Source organism: Leucoraja erinacea, chromosome 6 (assembly GCF_028641065.1).
Source record: "Leucoraja erinacea ecotype New England chromosome 6, Leri_hhj_1, whole genome shotgun sequence".
Lineage (NCBI taxonomy): Eukaryota > Metazoa > Chordata > Chondrichthyes > Rajiformes > Rajidae > Leucoraja > Leucoraja erinaceus.
In genome coordinates this window covers 54,036,946-54,053,124 of record NC_073382.1, presented here as the reverse complement: position 1 = coordinate 54,053,124, position 16,179 = coordinate 54,036,946, and the positions used below count along the sequence as shown (strand labels likewise).

Genomic DNA, 16,179 nt, shown 5'->3' with positions numbered 1-16,179 from the left:
TTAAATAAACAGATTGTCAAATTGGATGCCTCACAGTTACTAAATCTTAGCGATATCCTTGTGAATACCGATGAAAGAAAAAAAGTTCCTTTTAGAAATACATTTAAATTAAATTTCCGCATAATCTTTTGAAAGATATATCAATTTGAAACATGATAAAGGTTAAATTGGTCTTGGGGCTTTAATATTAACTTTTTTGAAGATGCAACATTGAATTTGAATTTTCTATACCATAAATTACCTGGATTTTATAATGAACTGGTCTCACTTTAGTTTTAACTGCTCTTATCCTGCGAAGCAGTAACATTATTGCATTTTGTATTAGGATTGAACGATGAAAAGATAGATACGGTCCAAGTGTCCATTAATTTCCATTATAATGGTGTAAATGTCATATGAAGATTATATTGTGCTCAGCTGTGGTTTTTAGCTAGACCAATAGTGCCGCTCCCAGCCAGGGTTTCCCAGTCTGCATATTAAATTGTCTGCCGGGTGACATCATGAGAATTCAGTATTGAATGATGAAAGCTTGACCAATTTCACAGAGCGGCTTGAGGCAGGAAAAATGTAGTAAATGAATTTTCAATGTTTAAAAAAATATTTTTTCTAGGTTGCAGAGATTACAGAAGAGTTGAATACTTTGCCAAAGAGGGCACAATTAGCTGCTGCTTTTATCACCTATTTGTCTGCAGCTCAAGAAGATCAGAGAAAAGCCAGTTTGGAGGAATGGATTAAATCATCAGGCCTTCAAAGTAAATATCGTATATGTTATTACATTTGTAATCAGATGATTTTACATGTTGTAGAAACACATTCATTCTGTCCTCGGTTGAAATAGTCCTAAAACATTTAATTATATTTCACTTATTTAGTTTTAGTTGTAGAGATACAGCATGGAAACAGGCCCTATACCCCATGGAGTCCACGGTAACCATCGTTCACACAGTTCTATGTTATCCCTCTTTCTTATCCGCTCTCTGCACATTGGGGTCAATTAACCTACAAACCCACATGTCAGATTCAGATTCGGATTCAGATTCAATTTTAATTGTCATTGTCAGTGTACAGTACAGAGACAACGAAATGCATTTAGCATCTCCCTGGAAGAGCGACATAGCAAATGATTTGAATAAATAATAATAAGGGGTGGGTGATGATTGGCAGTCACCGAGGTACGTTGTTGAGTAGAGTGACAGCCACCGGGAAGAAGCTGTTCCTCGACCTGCTGGTTCAGCAACGGAGAGACCTGTAGCGCCTCCCGGATGGTAGGAGGTTAAACAGTCCATGGTTGGGGTGAGAGCAGTCCTTGGCGATGCTGAGCGCCCTCCACAGACAACGCTTGCTTTGGACAGACTCAATGGAGGGGAGCGAGGAACCGGTGATGCGTTGGGCAATTTTCACCACCCTCTGCAATGCCTTCCGGTCGGAGACAGAGCAGTTGCCATACCATACTGTGATGCAGTTTGGGATGTGGGAGGAAACCAGACCACGTGGAGGAAACCTATGGGATCACAGGAGAATGTGCAAACTCGACACAAGCAGCCTGATAAATATTGTAAATACTATACAATAATATAAATTATAAATACATTACATATAATATTTAAATAAAATATGATTATTATTCCAGAAACCAGAAAGAATAGAATGAACTGCTTGTTTTTTGTGTGAACTTGTTACCAACATTTTCAAACAGATGACTTCAGAATATTGTACTTATAAATGACTGTGCTGAACCATTACTTACTAGTAAGTACTAGAAAAACTTTAGAGATTCCATTACTTCAAGAGTAAATTTATCATTTGAACGATGCAAAATTATTGATTCACTTGAACTAAATTTTTCTATATTCAGTGGCATGCATAGGCAGTTATCCTGAACATGGGGATGTAAGTAGTTTTTATTCATCATGTAGTCTCGCTGCATAGTCAGAAATAAGGACATGTTGCGACTACATTTAAGCACCTGCTGTCAGATGGAAGTATTACATTGCTTCTTTTGACCAGGATCCTGTGTAGCAGTTCCTTCATAAACATTGCTTGTTCAATTATTTAGATATAATTAACTAGAATTAGCCTCACTGAGAGGAGGTTATATATGGGAAGATACTGATGTGGATATCCAAAGCAATGAATAGTTTTGATAAGTAATCTAGGGAAAATTATATCCAGTGAAAGAGAGTTCAATAACTGGAATACAGAGATTTAAGATGATTGTTCAGAGAACCAGAGGCAAAATAGAAACTCTTTCTTCTACGCATTGTTAGTATGGTTTGGACTATGTTGCTTAAAAGCTTCAAATTCAACAATGTTCAAAAATTTGAATAATTTAAAGAAAGACCTCCATTTATACATTTTAATGTTTTGAATAAATAATTTCCAGGATAATAGGGAAAGAACAGGGTGATGAGATGAATTGGAGAGCTTAATCAAAGAGCCAGCACTGAGACTGAGGATATTTATTAATCATCTCATTATATGCTTATATGTGCCAGCTGAGAATAAACAGTCAGATATTACATTCTCAACAATGTGCAAAGAAAATGAGCCCTTTGGAAAACTTTGGAAGGCAACTTTAGTTGTCATTCATTTCCCCCTCAACCTCTTCATTATATCTTTTGCTGAGAGTCAAGAGTGTTTTTCCTACAACTCTTAACATGACCAATAAACGGAACAATGACATGAGGAGCTCGAGAAGTTCTGATAGTAGATAAACATAAATAATAGGAGCTGGTATATTTGATATATTTGTTGTTGGAAATGTTAGAGCATTTCCGTTGAATATGAAGCATAGCAGGTTGGAATGTGTAGGGAGGAACTGCAGATGCTAGTTTAAACCAAAGATAGGCACAAAACGCTGGAGTAACTCTTTATCATCGTTACTTTTTGCATATCTTTCATTCATTGTTCTCTATCTATAGCACGTTGGAAGGTGGGGAAATGAAATGAGGACTTTAATAATAGTTATTTGAGGGGAGGGATAGATGAGATTATATGTATTTGGAAAATGAAACAAACCATGGACCACAAGTCTATTCCTTTGTATTTGTTTGCATAGAATTCGATCTCCGTCGTTTCCTCTGCACTGAAAGTGAGCAGTTGATTTGGAAGAGTGAAGGATTACCTTCTGATGACCTGTCCATAGAGAATGCTCTTGTCATTTTACAGGTACTTTAACACACTTGTTTTCCTTGATTACAAACATTGGAATGTTACATGTTTATTCTTTAGCGATGACATCTTTCTGAGAATGCTAGTTTATACCGAAGATAGAGACAAAGTGTCTTTCTGAGATTTTGAAAAATATATATAAAAAAGGCACAAGAACTTTGGAACATCTGCAGTTTATACAAGAAAAATCCTTCAGCTGTTTTCAATCTTTTGCATATTCACGTAGTTTTCCTGTTGCATTTCCTGTTTTCTAGTTTGTAAAACGTGTTGAAATCTATTCCTACAATGTATCATTTCCATCTCAATTATTCTGCTAATAAAGGGCCTGTCCCACGAGCATGCGACTGCATGCGGCAAGCGCGACCTAACGTGGTTGCTTGAGCCGTATGGCCTCGCGGGGCCAGTCCCACTTCGATCGCCAGAGCCGTATGGAGTTGTGCGGAGCTGGTCCCGACATCGCGCGGGGCTCCGAAAAACTGACACTGTCCAAATATTCCGCGCGGCCGCTCGACGGGCGTGCGCAGCGTCTTGACGGCATACGCATTCGCTCAAACTTCACGTCAACTCGTATGGAATCGTTCGACCTCCGCGCGGCCCCTGCTTCCGGTTTGGTCGCTCTTGCCGCATGCAGTTGCATGCTTGTGGGAGGAATTCAGTGGGTCAGGCAGCATCATGGAGAAAATGGATGGGTGACATTTCAAGTCGGGACCCTTCTTCAGATCCGTCTCCTGAGATGCTACCTGACTCGCTGTTACTCCCAACACTTTGTGTCTATCTTTGGTATAAACCAGCATCTGCAGTTCTTTGTTTCTCAGTTCTTTTGCTGTTGTATACGTACAAAATTTAACTTGCAAATTATTTAATCTCCACTCATAATTACTAAACGTGCTTGCTTCATCAATCGCAAAGAAAATAAATTTAAAAAACTGAAATATGGAAAAATTGAATTTTAAAGGTAAATATTAACCCATTCCACATAGGAGTAAGATGAGAGATATTTTAGTATATAGACCACTGGACACATTTATACTGCTCATTACCGATAACTGGCTGAGGTGCCATATGGATACCTCATAAATGAATGCAAAAAGGATATTGTGTTACAGCAATTAACCCTCGATTTCTTTTTAATTTGAAATGCACCAAGGCATTGTCCAAATATCTGCAAAAATGTCTTTATATTTATTTACACAGAATTTTATCTGTGCCAATGATTCTTCTATATTTCAGAAATTCTTTTTTGTTTTATTCAATGTGACTGATAAAGCAAACATGCATATTAATTACAAATATGGTTTTAATAATGGTAATAATTTTATTTTATTTACATAATTTGTATCCGTATAACAGCTGTATCCATATAACAATGCCCTATCACTGAAGCATACACTTAGGCCTATCCGTGAACCCTCCAATTCCCCTATCCAAACCTAGCGCAGTTGGTCCTTACCCTTAACAACTTCTTCGACTCCTCCCACTTCCTCCAAATCAAAGGTGTCACTATGGGCACCTGCATGGGCCCCAACTATGCCTGCCTCTTTATAGGGTATGTTGAACAATACTTGTTCCAGACTTACACTGGCCCTATCCCTGAACTCGACCTCCGTTGCAGTGATGACTGCATCGGTGGTACCTCCTGCACCCATGCAGAACTCATAGACTTCACTAACTTCACGCCAATTTCTATCCTGCACTCAGATTCACTTGGATGATCTCCGACACCTCCCTCTGCTTTGTTGATCTTACAGTGTCCAACACAGGAGATAGACTATCGACTGACATCTATTACAAACCCACTGACTCCCACAACTATCTCGATTACATTTCTTCCCACCTTGCTTCCTGCAAAGACTATCCCAATTCCTCTGTCTTCGCCACATCTGCGCTCAAGATGAGATGTTCCTTACCAGGACATCCGAGATGTCCTCATTCTTTAGGGAATGGGGATTCCCCTCTCCCATCATAGATATCCCCTCACTCGTGCCCTTGCTCCCCCTTCCATAGTTGTACCTTTCACCTGTTGCATACAAAAACATAATCTTCCCACATTTTTGCCACCTCCAATGGGATCCCACCACTAGTCAGATCTTCCCATCTCCACCCCTTTCCGCCTTCCGCAGAGACCGTCCCCTCCGCAACTCCCTAGTTAACTCATCCCTTCCCATCTAAACAACCCCCTCTCCAGGTACATTCCCTTGGAACCGCAGGAGATACAACACCTGTCACTATACCTTCTCCCTTGACTCTGTCCAGGACCCTGTCAGCCCTTTCAGGTTAGGCAGAGGTTCACTTGCACCTCCTCCAATCTACTGTATCCATTGTTGAAGATGTGGACTCTTAAACATCGGCGAGACCACACGTAGACTGGGCGATCATTTCGCTGAACATCTTTGCTAGACCTACCTGATCTCCTGGATGCTAAACACTTTAACTCTCCTTCCCATTCCCACACTGACCTTTCTGTCCTAGGCCTCTTCCATTGTCAGAGTAAGGTTAAATGCAAATTGGAAGAACAGCATCTCACATTTCGCCTGGGCAGCTTATGACCCAGTGGTATGAATATTGATTTCTTCAACTTCAAGTAACCGCTGCATTTTCCTCTCTCCACCCCCCCCCCCACCCAAGTTGCACCAGCTTCTTGTTCTCACCCAACAAACTGCTAACAATGGCCTGTTTCCTTCATTATTGTAACTTTTTTGCAGATCTTTCATTCCTTGATCTATATCGCTCTACATCATCATCTTTATCCCTCGTTTTCCTTTCCCATGACTTTCAGTCTGAAGAAAGGTCACAACCCAAAACATCACCAATTCCTTTTCTCCAGAGATGGTGCCTGTCCCACGGAGTGACTCCGTCTTTTTATGTCCATCAACAGTTGAACAATTGAGCTTAGAATGAGACATGGTAGAAATTAATTTCAATGTTTTTCGCTCATGAGAAAATAGAAATGCAATGCAGTATAGAAGTTACAGCTACTTTTCCATAGAGAGAAGGCAGGATTTTATTTATTCATTTTTCTGGGCTTAGGTGATGCTGGCGAGGTCAGTGTTTGTTTCTCATCCTAATTATGTGTGCTAAGGTGGTGGGAAGGCACCACTTTAGACTTCTGCAGTCCTCTTGATGGAGTTGCTGTTTCGGGGAGGGAGTTCTAGAATTTGTGGAGGATACAATGAACTGCAGATGCTGGTTTACAAAAACAGACACAAAAATGCTGGAGTAGCTCAGCGCATCAGGCAGTATATCTGGAGAGGTGATGTTTCAGGTTGAATTTATACCTGGTGACTATGAAGGACCAGCAATATATTCCTGAGTTTGGATGGTGTGCAAGTTCAAGGGAAACAGTAGGTATTTGTTGGCCTTGCCTTTGTTAGTTGGAGGTTCTGGGTTAGTGAGGTGCTTTTAGACTTGTTCAAGTGGGAATCTATAGTGCATTTAGTGGCCATCATTGCAACTGGTGGAGGGCATGAATGTTTTGGGTGCTTGCTTTGCTCTCTGGAGTGTTGTTGAAGATTGCCTTTATTACCACATGGAGTAACCTGCTTGCTGTAATCCTTTCCTTGGTGCAAGCCATAGCACTTGCTTGTCCAACCATCATTTTAGAGAACCATCTATCTGGGGATACGCAGATGATACCCAGGACAACATGGTTCCTAACTAATAATCCTAAATTAATCTTTCACTGACCAAAGTATGCTGAGAATTTAATAAATAACATTTTTTTAAACACAATCAAGTACTTATCCATCCATTATTTCTACTATGGGGCGGCACGGTGGCACAGCAGTAGTGTTGCTGCCTTACAGCGCTTGCAGCGCCGGAGACCCGGGTTTGATTCCGACTACAGGGTTTGTACGTTCTCCCCGTGACCTGCGTGGGTTTTCTCCGAGATCTTCGGTTTCCTCTCACACTCCAAAGAAGTACAGGTTTGTAGGTTAATTGGCTTGATATAAATGTAAAATATTGTCCCTAGAGTGTGTAGTATAGTGTTAATGTGCGGGGATCACTGGTCAGCGTGGACACGGTGGGCCAAAGGGCCTGTTTCCGCGCTGTATCTTTAAACTAAACAAAACTAAAACTATAATTCAAAATGTAATACAGTCTAAATGTTGATTTTGTCCAGCTACAAGGATGGGATTAAACCTTTTTTTTGGTTGCTTGTTCTGTTAGGTAATCATTTCTCTATTTTTAAATTCTTTGCTGTTTATTCTGTTTACTTCTTCAAATGTATTATTGCTGTATTGACTGAATATATTATTTCTGTAATATTGGTCATACTGTTTTATAATTTTAGTATTCACTCTTCACAGTGGACCAATGGCTTTAATTTTTTACCATAGAAGTTTGTTACATTTGTATTCTTCTCTGGCCTCAACAATTTTCCTTGTAGCTGAAATGATCCATTTGTAACTTGATTCTGTTTATTTGAAATTATCTGTATTTTGTCATTTCATATATGAATGACTTGCTTCCAATGCAACAAATCCACTTTGCACATGCACATAAAAACTGACACTATTTATTTCCAGTTGCAGACATAAAATTTCTGATCTTGAAACTGCTGCAAGATGAATATCTATTCAATTTGTAGTATGTGTGGTTACCTCAGCAGTCAGATAATGTCTATTGACAGTTGCAGTCGTTCAGTGTTTACAGTTCTGCAATATTTAAATTCACCATAAGTGTTTAATTTGATTGAAATATCTTTACAAACATTTATTTTCATGGAACGTCCGTATCTAGTGAAAACAAAGTGGAGGTATCAATCTTATTGAAAATATATTAGATTGCATAAGATTCATAACATTTAATATTTAGTTTGTAAAGCATTCATCAGCTCTAAATTATAGGTAAATATTAATTATTAACAAATTATACCATATTTAATTTGCATATTTAAATATATTGGTTCCAACATATGGAAGCCGGTTTACAGGTCTTAAATAGAAAAGGTTAAAGTTATGCTGAGATCAACAATCAATTATAGTTTAGTTTGTTGAGCTTTGCATAAACTTTTTTCAAATAAAAAATATAGCTTAAGGACTTTGAATTAGCCAAGTAAATTACACATCAGTGCATATGTTAATTGATAAAATATTATAATAGATTTTAAATGTTTTTCCATTTTCAGTTGTGATAGTTGCCAACTTGGTAGCACAGAAAAATAATGAGCTTATGTTTGCTGCATTAACATGTCTTCAAAAATGCTTATGTTTTACTTCCTCCTTCAAAATGAGTTTTTGATAACAATACTGCTTTTCTTTCCTCAGAGTAAAGTATGTCCGTTCTTAATAGATCCCTCTTCACGTGCCACTGAATGGTTAAAGCATCACCTGAAGGAGGCACGTCCAGAAGTTATTAACCAACAGGTATTCATTCTTGCGATTTTTACAATTATCTAATATAATGTATAAACAGTAGCACAGCTACACTTGGATCATAAAGGTAACTCAAGATCCTTGGAAGACCATGAAAAATATGTACATTGAAGAAACCTATGTATTTGTTCATTATCATCTACTGCCATATGATTGATAGAGTTGCTGGCAGCTAAGTTAAATGTTTCTTGTAAAATCATAGCTTGTTTGTTCAGGATACTTAAGTTTCATAATTTTACATTTATTTCCAATTTTTTCTTTCTTTCCTTGAAAAATATTTAAAAAGACTGATTAATTTTACATTTTTTACTTAGTTTATTGTTTTTCAGTCATCACCACTGTGGCTGATGGTACACTTGAGTATATAACATTTGAAGATGCATTGATCGGGACCAAACACATAGCATGAATGCCTTGTTGCACATTATTTGGTCTAGCAGCTTGATTCCAAACTTGTGAAAAGGGATACCCTACCCTTCTGTTAATTGGTGATCTCTCTCGATCTTTCAATTTCTTCCATCAAGATCTCCAGTACATTGCCTCAGATAGCCTGGGCTTGCTCTCCCCCAGGTTGGGCTAAACATCACGAGTAATAGGCAAAAAATGAAACAACTTGTACATTACATCTCAAAGCCAATTAGGAATGGACAATGGGCCTCTTATGTAAATGGTACATTAGAGAGATTCAGCAAGGACCAGGCCTTTTAGCCTATTGAGTCTGTGCCCAGAGTCAACATGCATTTTGCTTGAAGCTTACACTAATCCCATCTTTTTATTCCCCCACATTCTTAGCAATCACCCCTAGATACAAACTCTCCTGTACATACAATGGGCAATTTACAGTGATCATTTAACCTAGAAACCCACACGTCTTTGGGATGTTGAAGGAAACCAGAGCATCTGGAGGAAATCCATGTGGTCACGGGGAGAACATGTAAACTCTATTCAAACAACACCTATAAGCTATGTCATTGTGCTGCTCTCATTTAAGAGATGAAGGTGAACTTTAATGGGTAGAAGACAAATTAACATTCACCTCAACTTGCTGGCTCACACAAAAATATTTCTATGTCTTTCCACAATCTATTCGAGTTAAAAAATATTTTTGCTGAGAAATCTTATCCTATCGAGTAAATATCTCAAAAACACATCTTCTTGTAAAATCATTTTTTGTTTGTTCAAGATACTCAAGTTACATAATTTCTTATTTATTTCCCAATTTTCCTTTCTCTCTCTGTAAAATATTTTAAAAGGCAGAGGTAAAAATTAAACTTTTTACTTAGTATATTATTTGTGCAAAGATTTTCAGTCTTTGTTCAGTCATCACTGTTCTGGATAACATAGAATCCCCAAGGCAGTTGATGTGAAAAGTTAAATGCCCACCATATAGATTACTCTAACTGATTGAGCAGATTTAATTTTGTTTTAATTAATCGAGGGTTGTGGGTTGCTCGGGCTGAGCTGATATTTAAATGTTCATTCCTAATTGGCTTTGAGAAGAATTAGAATTAAAGAGTTGTGGCGGGCCGAGCCACTTTGGTCTCTAATTGGCTTAGAGATCGAGCACTCGCGTGTACCTGGATGGACAGCTGTCGGGGTGTAGCGTACGACGGAGCTAGCCTTCACTTCACAGTCAACACGTTAACACACGCACCTTGCCCTTTTGTACGAATTATTGAGCTGTATCGTTTAAATATTAAACTGAGTGTTTATACAACACGTGAACCTCATCAGACCTGACCCTGGTGATCCAAAATGGCTTCTTCGGTTTCATCATGCCTGGAGGAGACAACCCAGATCAGCAGAATGCAGTTTCACTCAAACTGCCCACCTTTCGGACATCACAGCCCAGGTGTGGTTTGAACAAGCCGAAGCCCAATCCCACATCCGCCAGATAACTGCCAACGTCACCAAGTACTACTGCATGGTCAGTGCGGTGGACCAGGAACCCGCCAGGTGCCTCATCGATTACCTTCGCCAGCCACCAGCCGACAACAAGTACGAAGGAATCAAGACGCTCCTCAAGGACACATTATGTCTCAGCTGCCGCAACAGGGCGGCAAAACCCCTGCACATGGATGGCCTAGGCGACCGCAAACCGTCCGCGCTCATGAACGAAATGCTTGCCCTGATGGATGGACATTAGACCAGTTTCCTTTTTGAACAGGTCTTCCTCGAGCAGATGCCTGAGGACAACCGCCAGCTCCTTGCGGATGACGAATTGACTGACCCCCGACGGCTGGCAGTGCGGACGTGCTGTGGCAGGCCAAATAGCAGGGTGGAGCCACCATCAATCGGGTGGTGGCTGTGCCTTGGCAGGTCATACGGGCGGTCCCAGCATCCACGGAAGGAGCGGCAGTGACGTCGGCCACGAACGGTGCCAGCAAAGACAAGTGGTGCTACTATCACCAAAGATGAGGCTCCGAGACCCGCCTATGCCGACCACCCTGCACGCATCCGGGAAACGCCGCAGCCGGCCGTCGGTAGTGGCAACTGCGGCCGGCCAAAACCATCACCTCCACTACATCTGGGATCATCATTCGGGGCAGCGTTTTCTTGTTGACACGGGAGCGGAGGTCAGTGTTTTGCCTCCAACGGGCACTGATACTCGTTCGGGAAAGAAGGGACCTCCACTGACTGACGCAAACAGCGGCAACATCTTAACATACGGGGTCTGCACAAATCCGCTTAACTTTAACTCCTGCCGCTTCAAGTGGATTTTTAGCATCACCAACGTCTCACAATCACTGCTGGGCGCCGACTTGCTCTGGACGCACTCCCTGCTCGTCGACGTGAAAGGACATGTCTCGTTAATTCTGAGACGTTCAAGTCGATCGCCTTGTGCTACGCCAAAGTGACCGCTCCCCACCTCGGCTCGGTGACCTTCTCCAACAACGAGAATGCCAGGATCTTGGCCGAGTTCCCTGACATCATAACTCCCCAGTTCACAACAAGCCAGCCCCAAGCATGGGGTGAAGCACCATATCCCCACCACCGGACCGCCACTCCATGCACACGCAGCCCGTGGGCATCCCAACTTCTCATGGTCCCCAAAGCGTTTGGGGGCTGGAGACCCTGTGGGGACTACCGCCATCTCAACGAGGCCACAACAGCATTGTGCAGCATTTAGCGCTTAACAATACAATCATAAAGTATGGAAGAAGGCTCTTCGGTTTGAGCATTCCAGTCATCAAGTGGCTGGCTCGATTAATTCTGTCCCCTTGGCCAATCAGCATATTGCAAGATTGCAAGCATTTACACCATTTCACTTTTGCCTCATTCCAAGGGGAATTGCTGCATCATTGCTCTTGGATTATTGTGCGTATTTTGATCTCTTTACCCAAGAAAATATATTCTTGCCATAGAGGGGTATACTGAAGCTGAACCAGACTTTCTCCCGGGATAGCAAGATTGCCATATGAGGAAAAAATAGGTTTTTATTCACCAGGATTTAGAAGAATGGGAGAGGATGTAATTGCAACGTTTAAATTTCTGTCAGGACTTGATGTACAGGATGTGGGGAGAATGTTTCCTCTGCTGGACAGATTCAGATTACAGGGTCATAGGACAGAGATGAGGAGAAATTACTTAATTCAGAGAACAGCTTGCTGAATTTATACAAGAAAGAGAATTTCTAGACAGAAAATCATCAAGGGGTATGAGATGAGAGCAGGAATAAGACATCAAGATGGAAGATAGGCTGTGATCCTTGCTGATGGAGTAAACTCAAATGCTCTGATCCTGCTCATATTTTTTTTCTATCTTCAGACTAAATGGTTTATTTACATGCTTTTATATCAACAAAAAATCTATTATTATCGACCATTGGGTTATCAATAGGGTCTATCTCTTATTTTCAAAATTTTCATCATCAGACTAAATGAGGTTTTTTTAAGCCTTCTATTATGCCCTTATATTTAAGCCTTTATATTTACAAGCTCATTTTTATCATCTACCACATAATTTCCTGTAGATTTTTGTGACTATAGAAACAACAACTGACAATCATACAGAGTAATAACAATACCTGGGAAGATTGTGTAAAGCTCACGCCCTCAACTAATGGCATTTTGTGAGTTTTGACCCACAAATGTACATGCACGTCAGGGCTGCAGCTTTTGTCCAGCAAGGGTTATTGTAGCTGCCACATCACATATTGCTGCAGGGAAGCTATTGTAATACACTGTAAAAAAAAAATGTTGGCTATTATTAATCTTGACAATAATTTGCCCCGAGTCTCTTTCTCATCTGGGAAGATGAAATTTACAGAAACTGAATTTACTTGCGTGTTCATTTTCTAGCTAGATTGACTTGACAAGAACTAACTAGATGGGATGCCCTCATGTCAAGAAAGTCTCTTTTACCATCAGAATATTTAATAGGATCTCCAGGTCTATTCAATAAAAGGTAGTCTGTATCCTCTTTACCCTGGGAACAATGCGATTCTGACTAGCAGTGCACCAGTAAAGGAGAGAACCAGTAAAGGAGAGAACCATACAAATGCCAGAAAATGTATTTACACTACTGACACTCATCTGATTCAAAACCTGTCTTTATCACAATCTAGTCAAAACTGCTAGTCGAAATACATTAGTAATTGTGGAAGTTGTGAAATTGTATTGTAGTACCTAATGAAGGGGATAATCGTGCTGTGCAGACGTGCATATTTTTTAATCCTGAAAACAATTTTATTGAGAGATCTGCTTACATTGTAAGCTTTTGACAATCTAATTTGAGGTTGGTGGGTATGTGGAATGAACTACCAGAGGAGGTGACTGAGGCAGAAACTATAACAACGTTTAAAATACATTTGGACAGGTACGTGGATAGGAAAGGTTTAGAGGGATATGGGCCCTATGCAAGCAAGTGAGACTAGTGTAGATAGGGCACCATGGTCGACATGGGCAAGCTGGACTGAAGGGCCTGTTTCCATGTTGTATGACGCCATAACTCTGTATACATACTCAAGTTTGATTAATTTAGTTTAATTTAGAGTTACAGTGTTATATACCTAACCTGATTGTCATATTAAATACCTAATTATTTGTGCTTATGACCAACTACAGGATTCTAATTTCATTACGGCAATAGAGTTGGCAGTACGTTTTGGGAAGACACTAATCATACAAGAGATGGATGGTGTTGAGGCGGTACTATACCCACTGTTGAGAAGGGACCTTATTGCTCAGGGTAAGATTTTGCTCAGGGTAAGATTTTGGTTTCATGAACACATCAATAAAAGTGATAGAATTTCCAATGCAGCAGATCAGGCACATCTGTGGAAAGAGAAACACACAATGTCTTGGTGTGGTTTTGGCGTTGTTGCAGTGGAAAAGCATCGTATAGAGTTTTTTGACATGAGAGACTATAACTACTGTAGTCTTGAATTAAAAATAAATTGATGGGAGAACTCAACGGGTCAAGCAGCATCTGTGGAGGGAAATGGACACCAATCTGAAGAAGAGACCCCACCTGAAACGTTACCTGTCCATTTCCCTCATTAGATGCTGCCTGACCTGCTGAGTTCCTCCAGCAGTTTGGTTTTTAATATAGTTTGCCATTAGTTAGACATTCCTCTGCACCCTACAGTTCAATAAGTTAATCTGTTCATAAGTCATAGGGTAGAATTAGGCCATTCTGCCCATCGAGGCTACTCCGCCATTCAATCATAGCTGAGGTATTTTTCTCTCGCAACCCCATTCTCCTGCCTTCTCCCCGTAACCTTTGACCCCCTGCTAATCAAGAACCTGCTTTAAAAATGCCCAATGACGGCATCCACAGCCATCTGTGGCAATGATTTCTGCAGATTTACCACCCACCTCATCTCTGTTCTAAAAATACGTCCTTTTATTCTGTGCCCTCTGGTACTAGACTCTCTCACTAGAGGAAAATTCCTCTCCACATCCACTCTATCCAGGCCTTTCACTATTCGGCGAGTTTGAATGTGGTCCCTCCTCATTGTTCTTACATCAGTTCAGTGAACTGATTATTGGACAGCAGAAGAATCAGAATACCTGACATATGAGTGAACAGGGAAAGGAATTGTGTATCTCCTTGAGCGATCAGATAATGGAGTTCAGAAATAAAAATTGGGGGAAAGAGATATTCAAGGTTTCAAGGTTTTAAGGTCAGTTAATTGTCACATACCAATTAACGTACAGTGAAATTCAAATTATTGTAAATAAGAGTACAAATTTAGTGTTGTTAGAGACAAAAAGAAAAACACGGAAGCAGAGCAGGTTAAATGAGAAAAAACATACAGAAATGAAATGAAAAACATTAATTTTGACACAAACTAATATTTTGAAGGATTGAGACTGCAGGATTATCATGAATAAATTTCAGTGACTGAGTTAATTGGCAGTAATTTATAATTGTTAAGGATTTTGTTTTGAACACAACATAGTAGTATTTATCTCACTCTACAGCAATGGCAACTCTCTATATGTTCTCTTCTAATCTATATTCAACTGACACCATTAATATGTATCTCCGGGCCAGATTTCACATTGGGCAAGATTAGCCCATTTACATCGTATCAAACTTGAAGTACTGCTTTGCCATTATCTTTGTTCTTCAATATTTATTTATTTTTCTGCAGGCAGATTTAATTCAGAATTGTGAATTGTGATTTTTTTTTAAAGCAAAGGGACTGTCTATCCCTTTCCACATCAGTTTCTTCCATTCTTCAATTCAAGCTTGTGCACTTGCACCAATCATTATTCCCTTCAACCTGTATCTGTACACTGGACGGCTCGATTGTAATCATGTATAGTCTTTCTTCTGTCTCGATAGCACGCAAGAAAAGCTTTTCTCTGTACCTCGAGACACGTGACAATAAACTAAATTAAACTATGGATAAACTAAACAAAGGATTATAACTGTTCTCCCTTACCCCCCATCATCTGTGATAGAATATTCAGTTCCTTCAACTTTTTCATGGTTTTCCTTCCGCATTGTAACTTTTCAAACAGCGTTTTAGAGTTCTAGCATCTATATTTTGAATTCATAGTTTTTACATTTATCCCATTAGTTTGAATTCTGTCCTCTCTTGTGTAAGAATATCTTTGCCCGCTTATTGAGTAACTGCAAGTTAGATAGACAGAACACCTATACAACATTTACATTTTGATTAAAATATACGAGCCATGTACATTATGACCATGTATATTTGTTTTTTATTTGACAGGACCTCGGTATGTTGTACAAATTGGAGATAAAATAATTGACTACAATGAAGATTTTCGTCTGTTTTTGGCAACTCGCAACCCAAACCCGTCTATTCCACCAGATGCAGCTTCTATTGTCAACAAGATTAACTTTACAACAACAAGGGAAGGTCTGAGGGGACAGGTAAATAAACAATGTTATTCCCCTTGACCAAATTTTTAACAGATACTAGACCAAGTGCAGACCCGTTGGGTCTGTTCCCCCACCGTGTGGTTGAGGGGGGGTGGGGGGGGGGGGGGCGGCATGCGGCGTCACACACATTATCCACCCCCACACACACACTAACTACCCCCCATACACACGCTAACTACCCCCCTTGTTAATATATTAATATTATTAATTTGCTCCTTTCACCTCACAATCGCCCTATCTACTGACATATAGCCCCCAACTCGCAGGCGCA

General features: G+C 40.0%; 1 protein-coding gene across 1 annotated transcript in view; it reads left to right on the top strand.

Moving 5' to 3' along the window:
• Window positions 1–16,179, top strand: part of LOC129698145 (cytoplasmic dynein 2 heavy chain 1) — a 395,765-nt gene that overhangs the window by 184,875 nt on the left and 194,711 nt on the right. Inside the window, 5 exon segments of the mRNA XM_055637055.1 lie at window positions 611–752; window positions 3,059–3,168; window positions 8,439–8,537; window positions 13,613–13,736; window positions 15,736–15,899. Of these exon segments, the coding sequence (XP_055493030.1) occupies window positions 611–752; window positions 3,059–3,168; window positions 8,439–8,537; window positions 13,613–13,736; window positions 15,736–15,899 (639 nt within the window).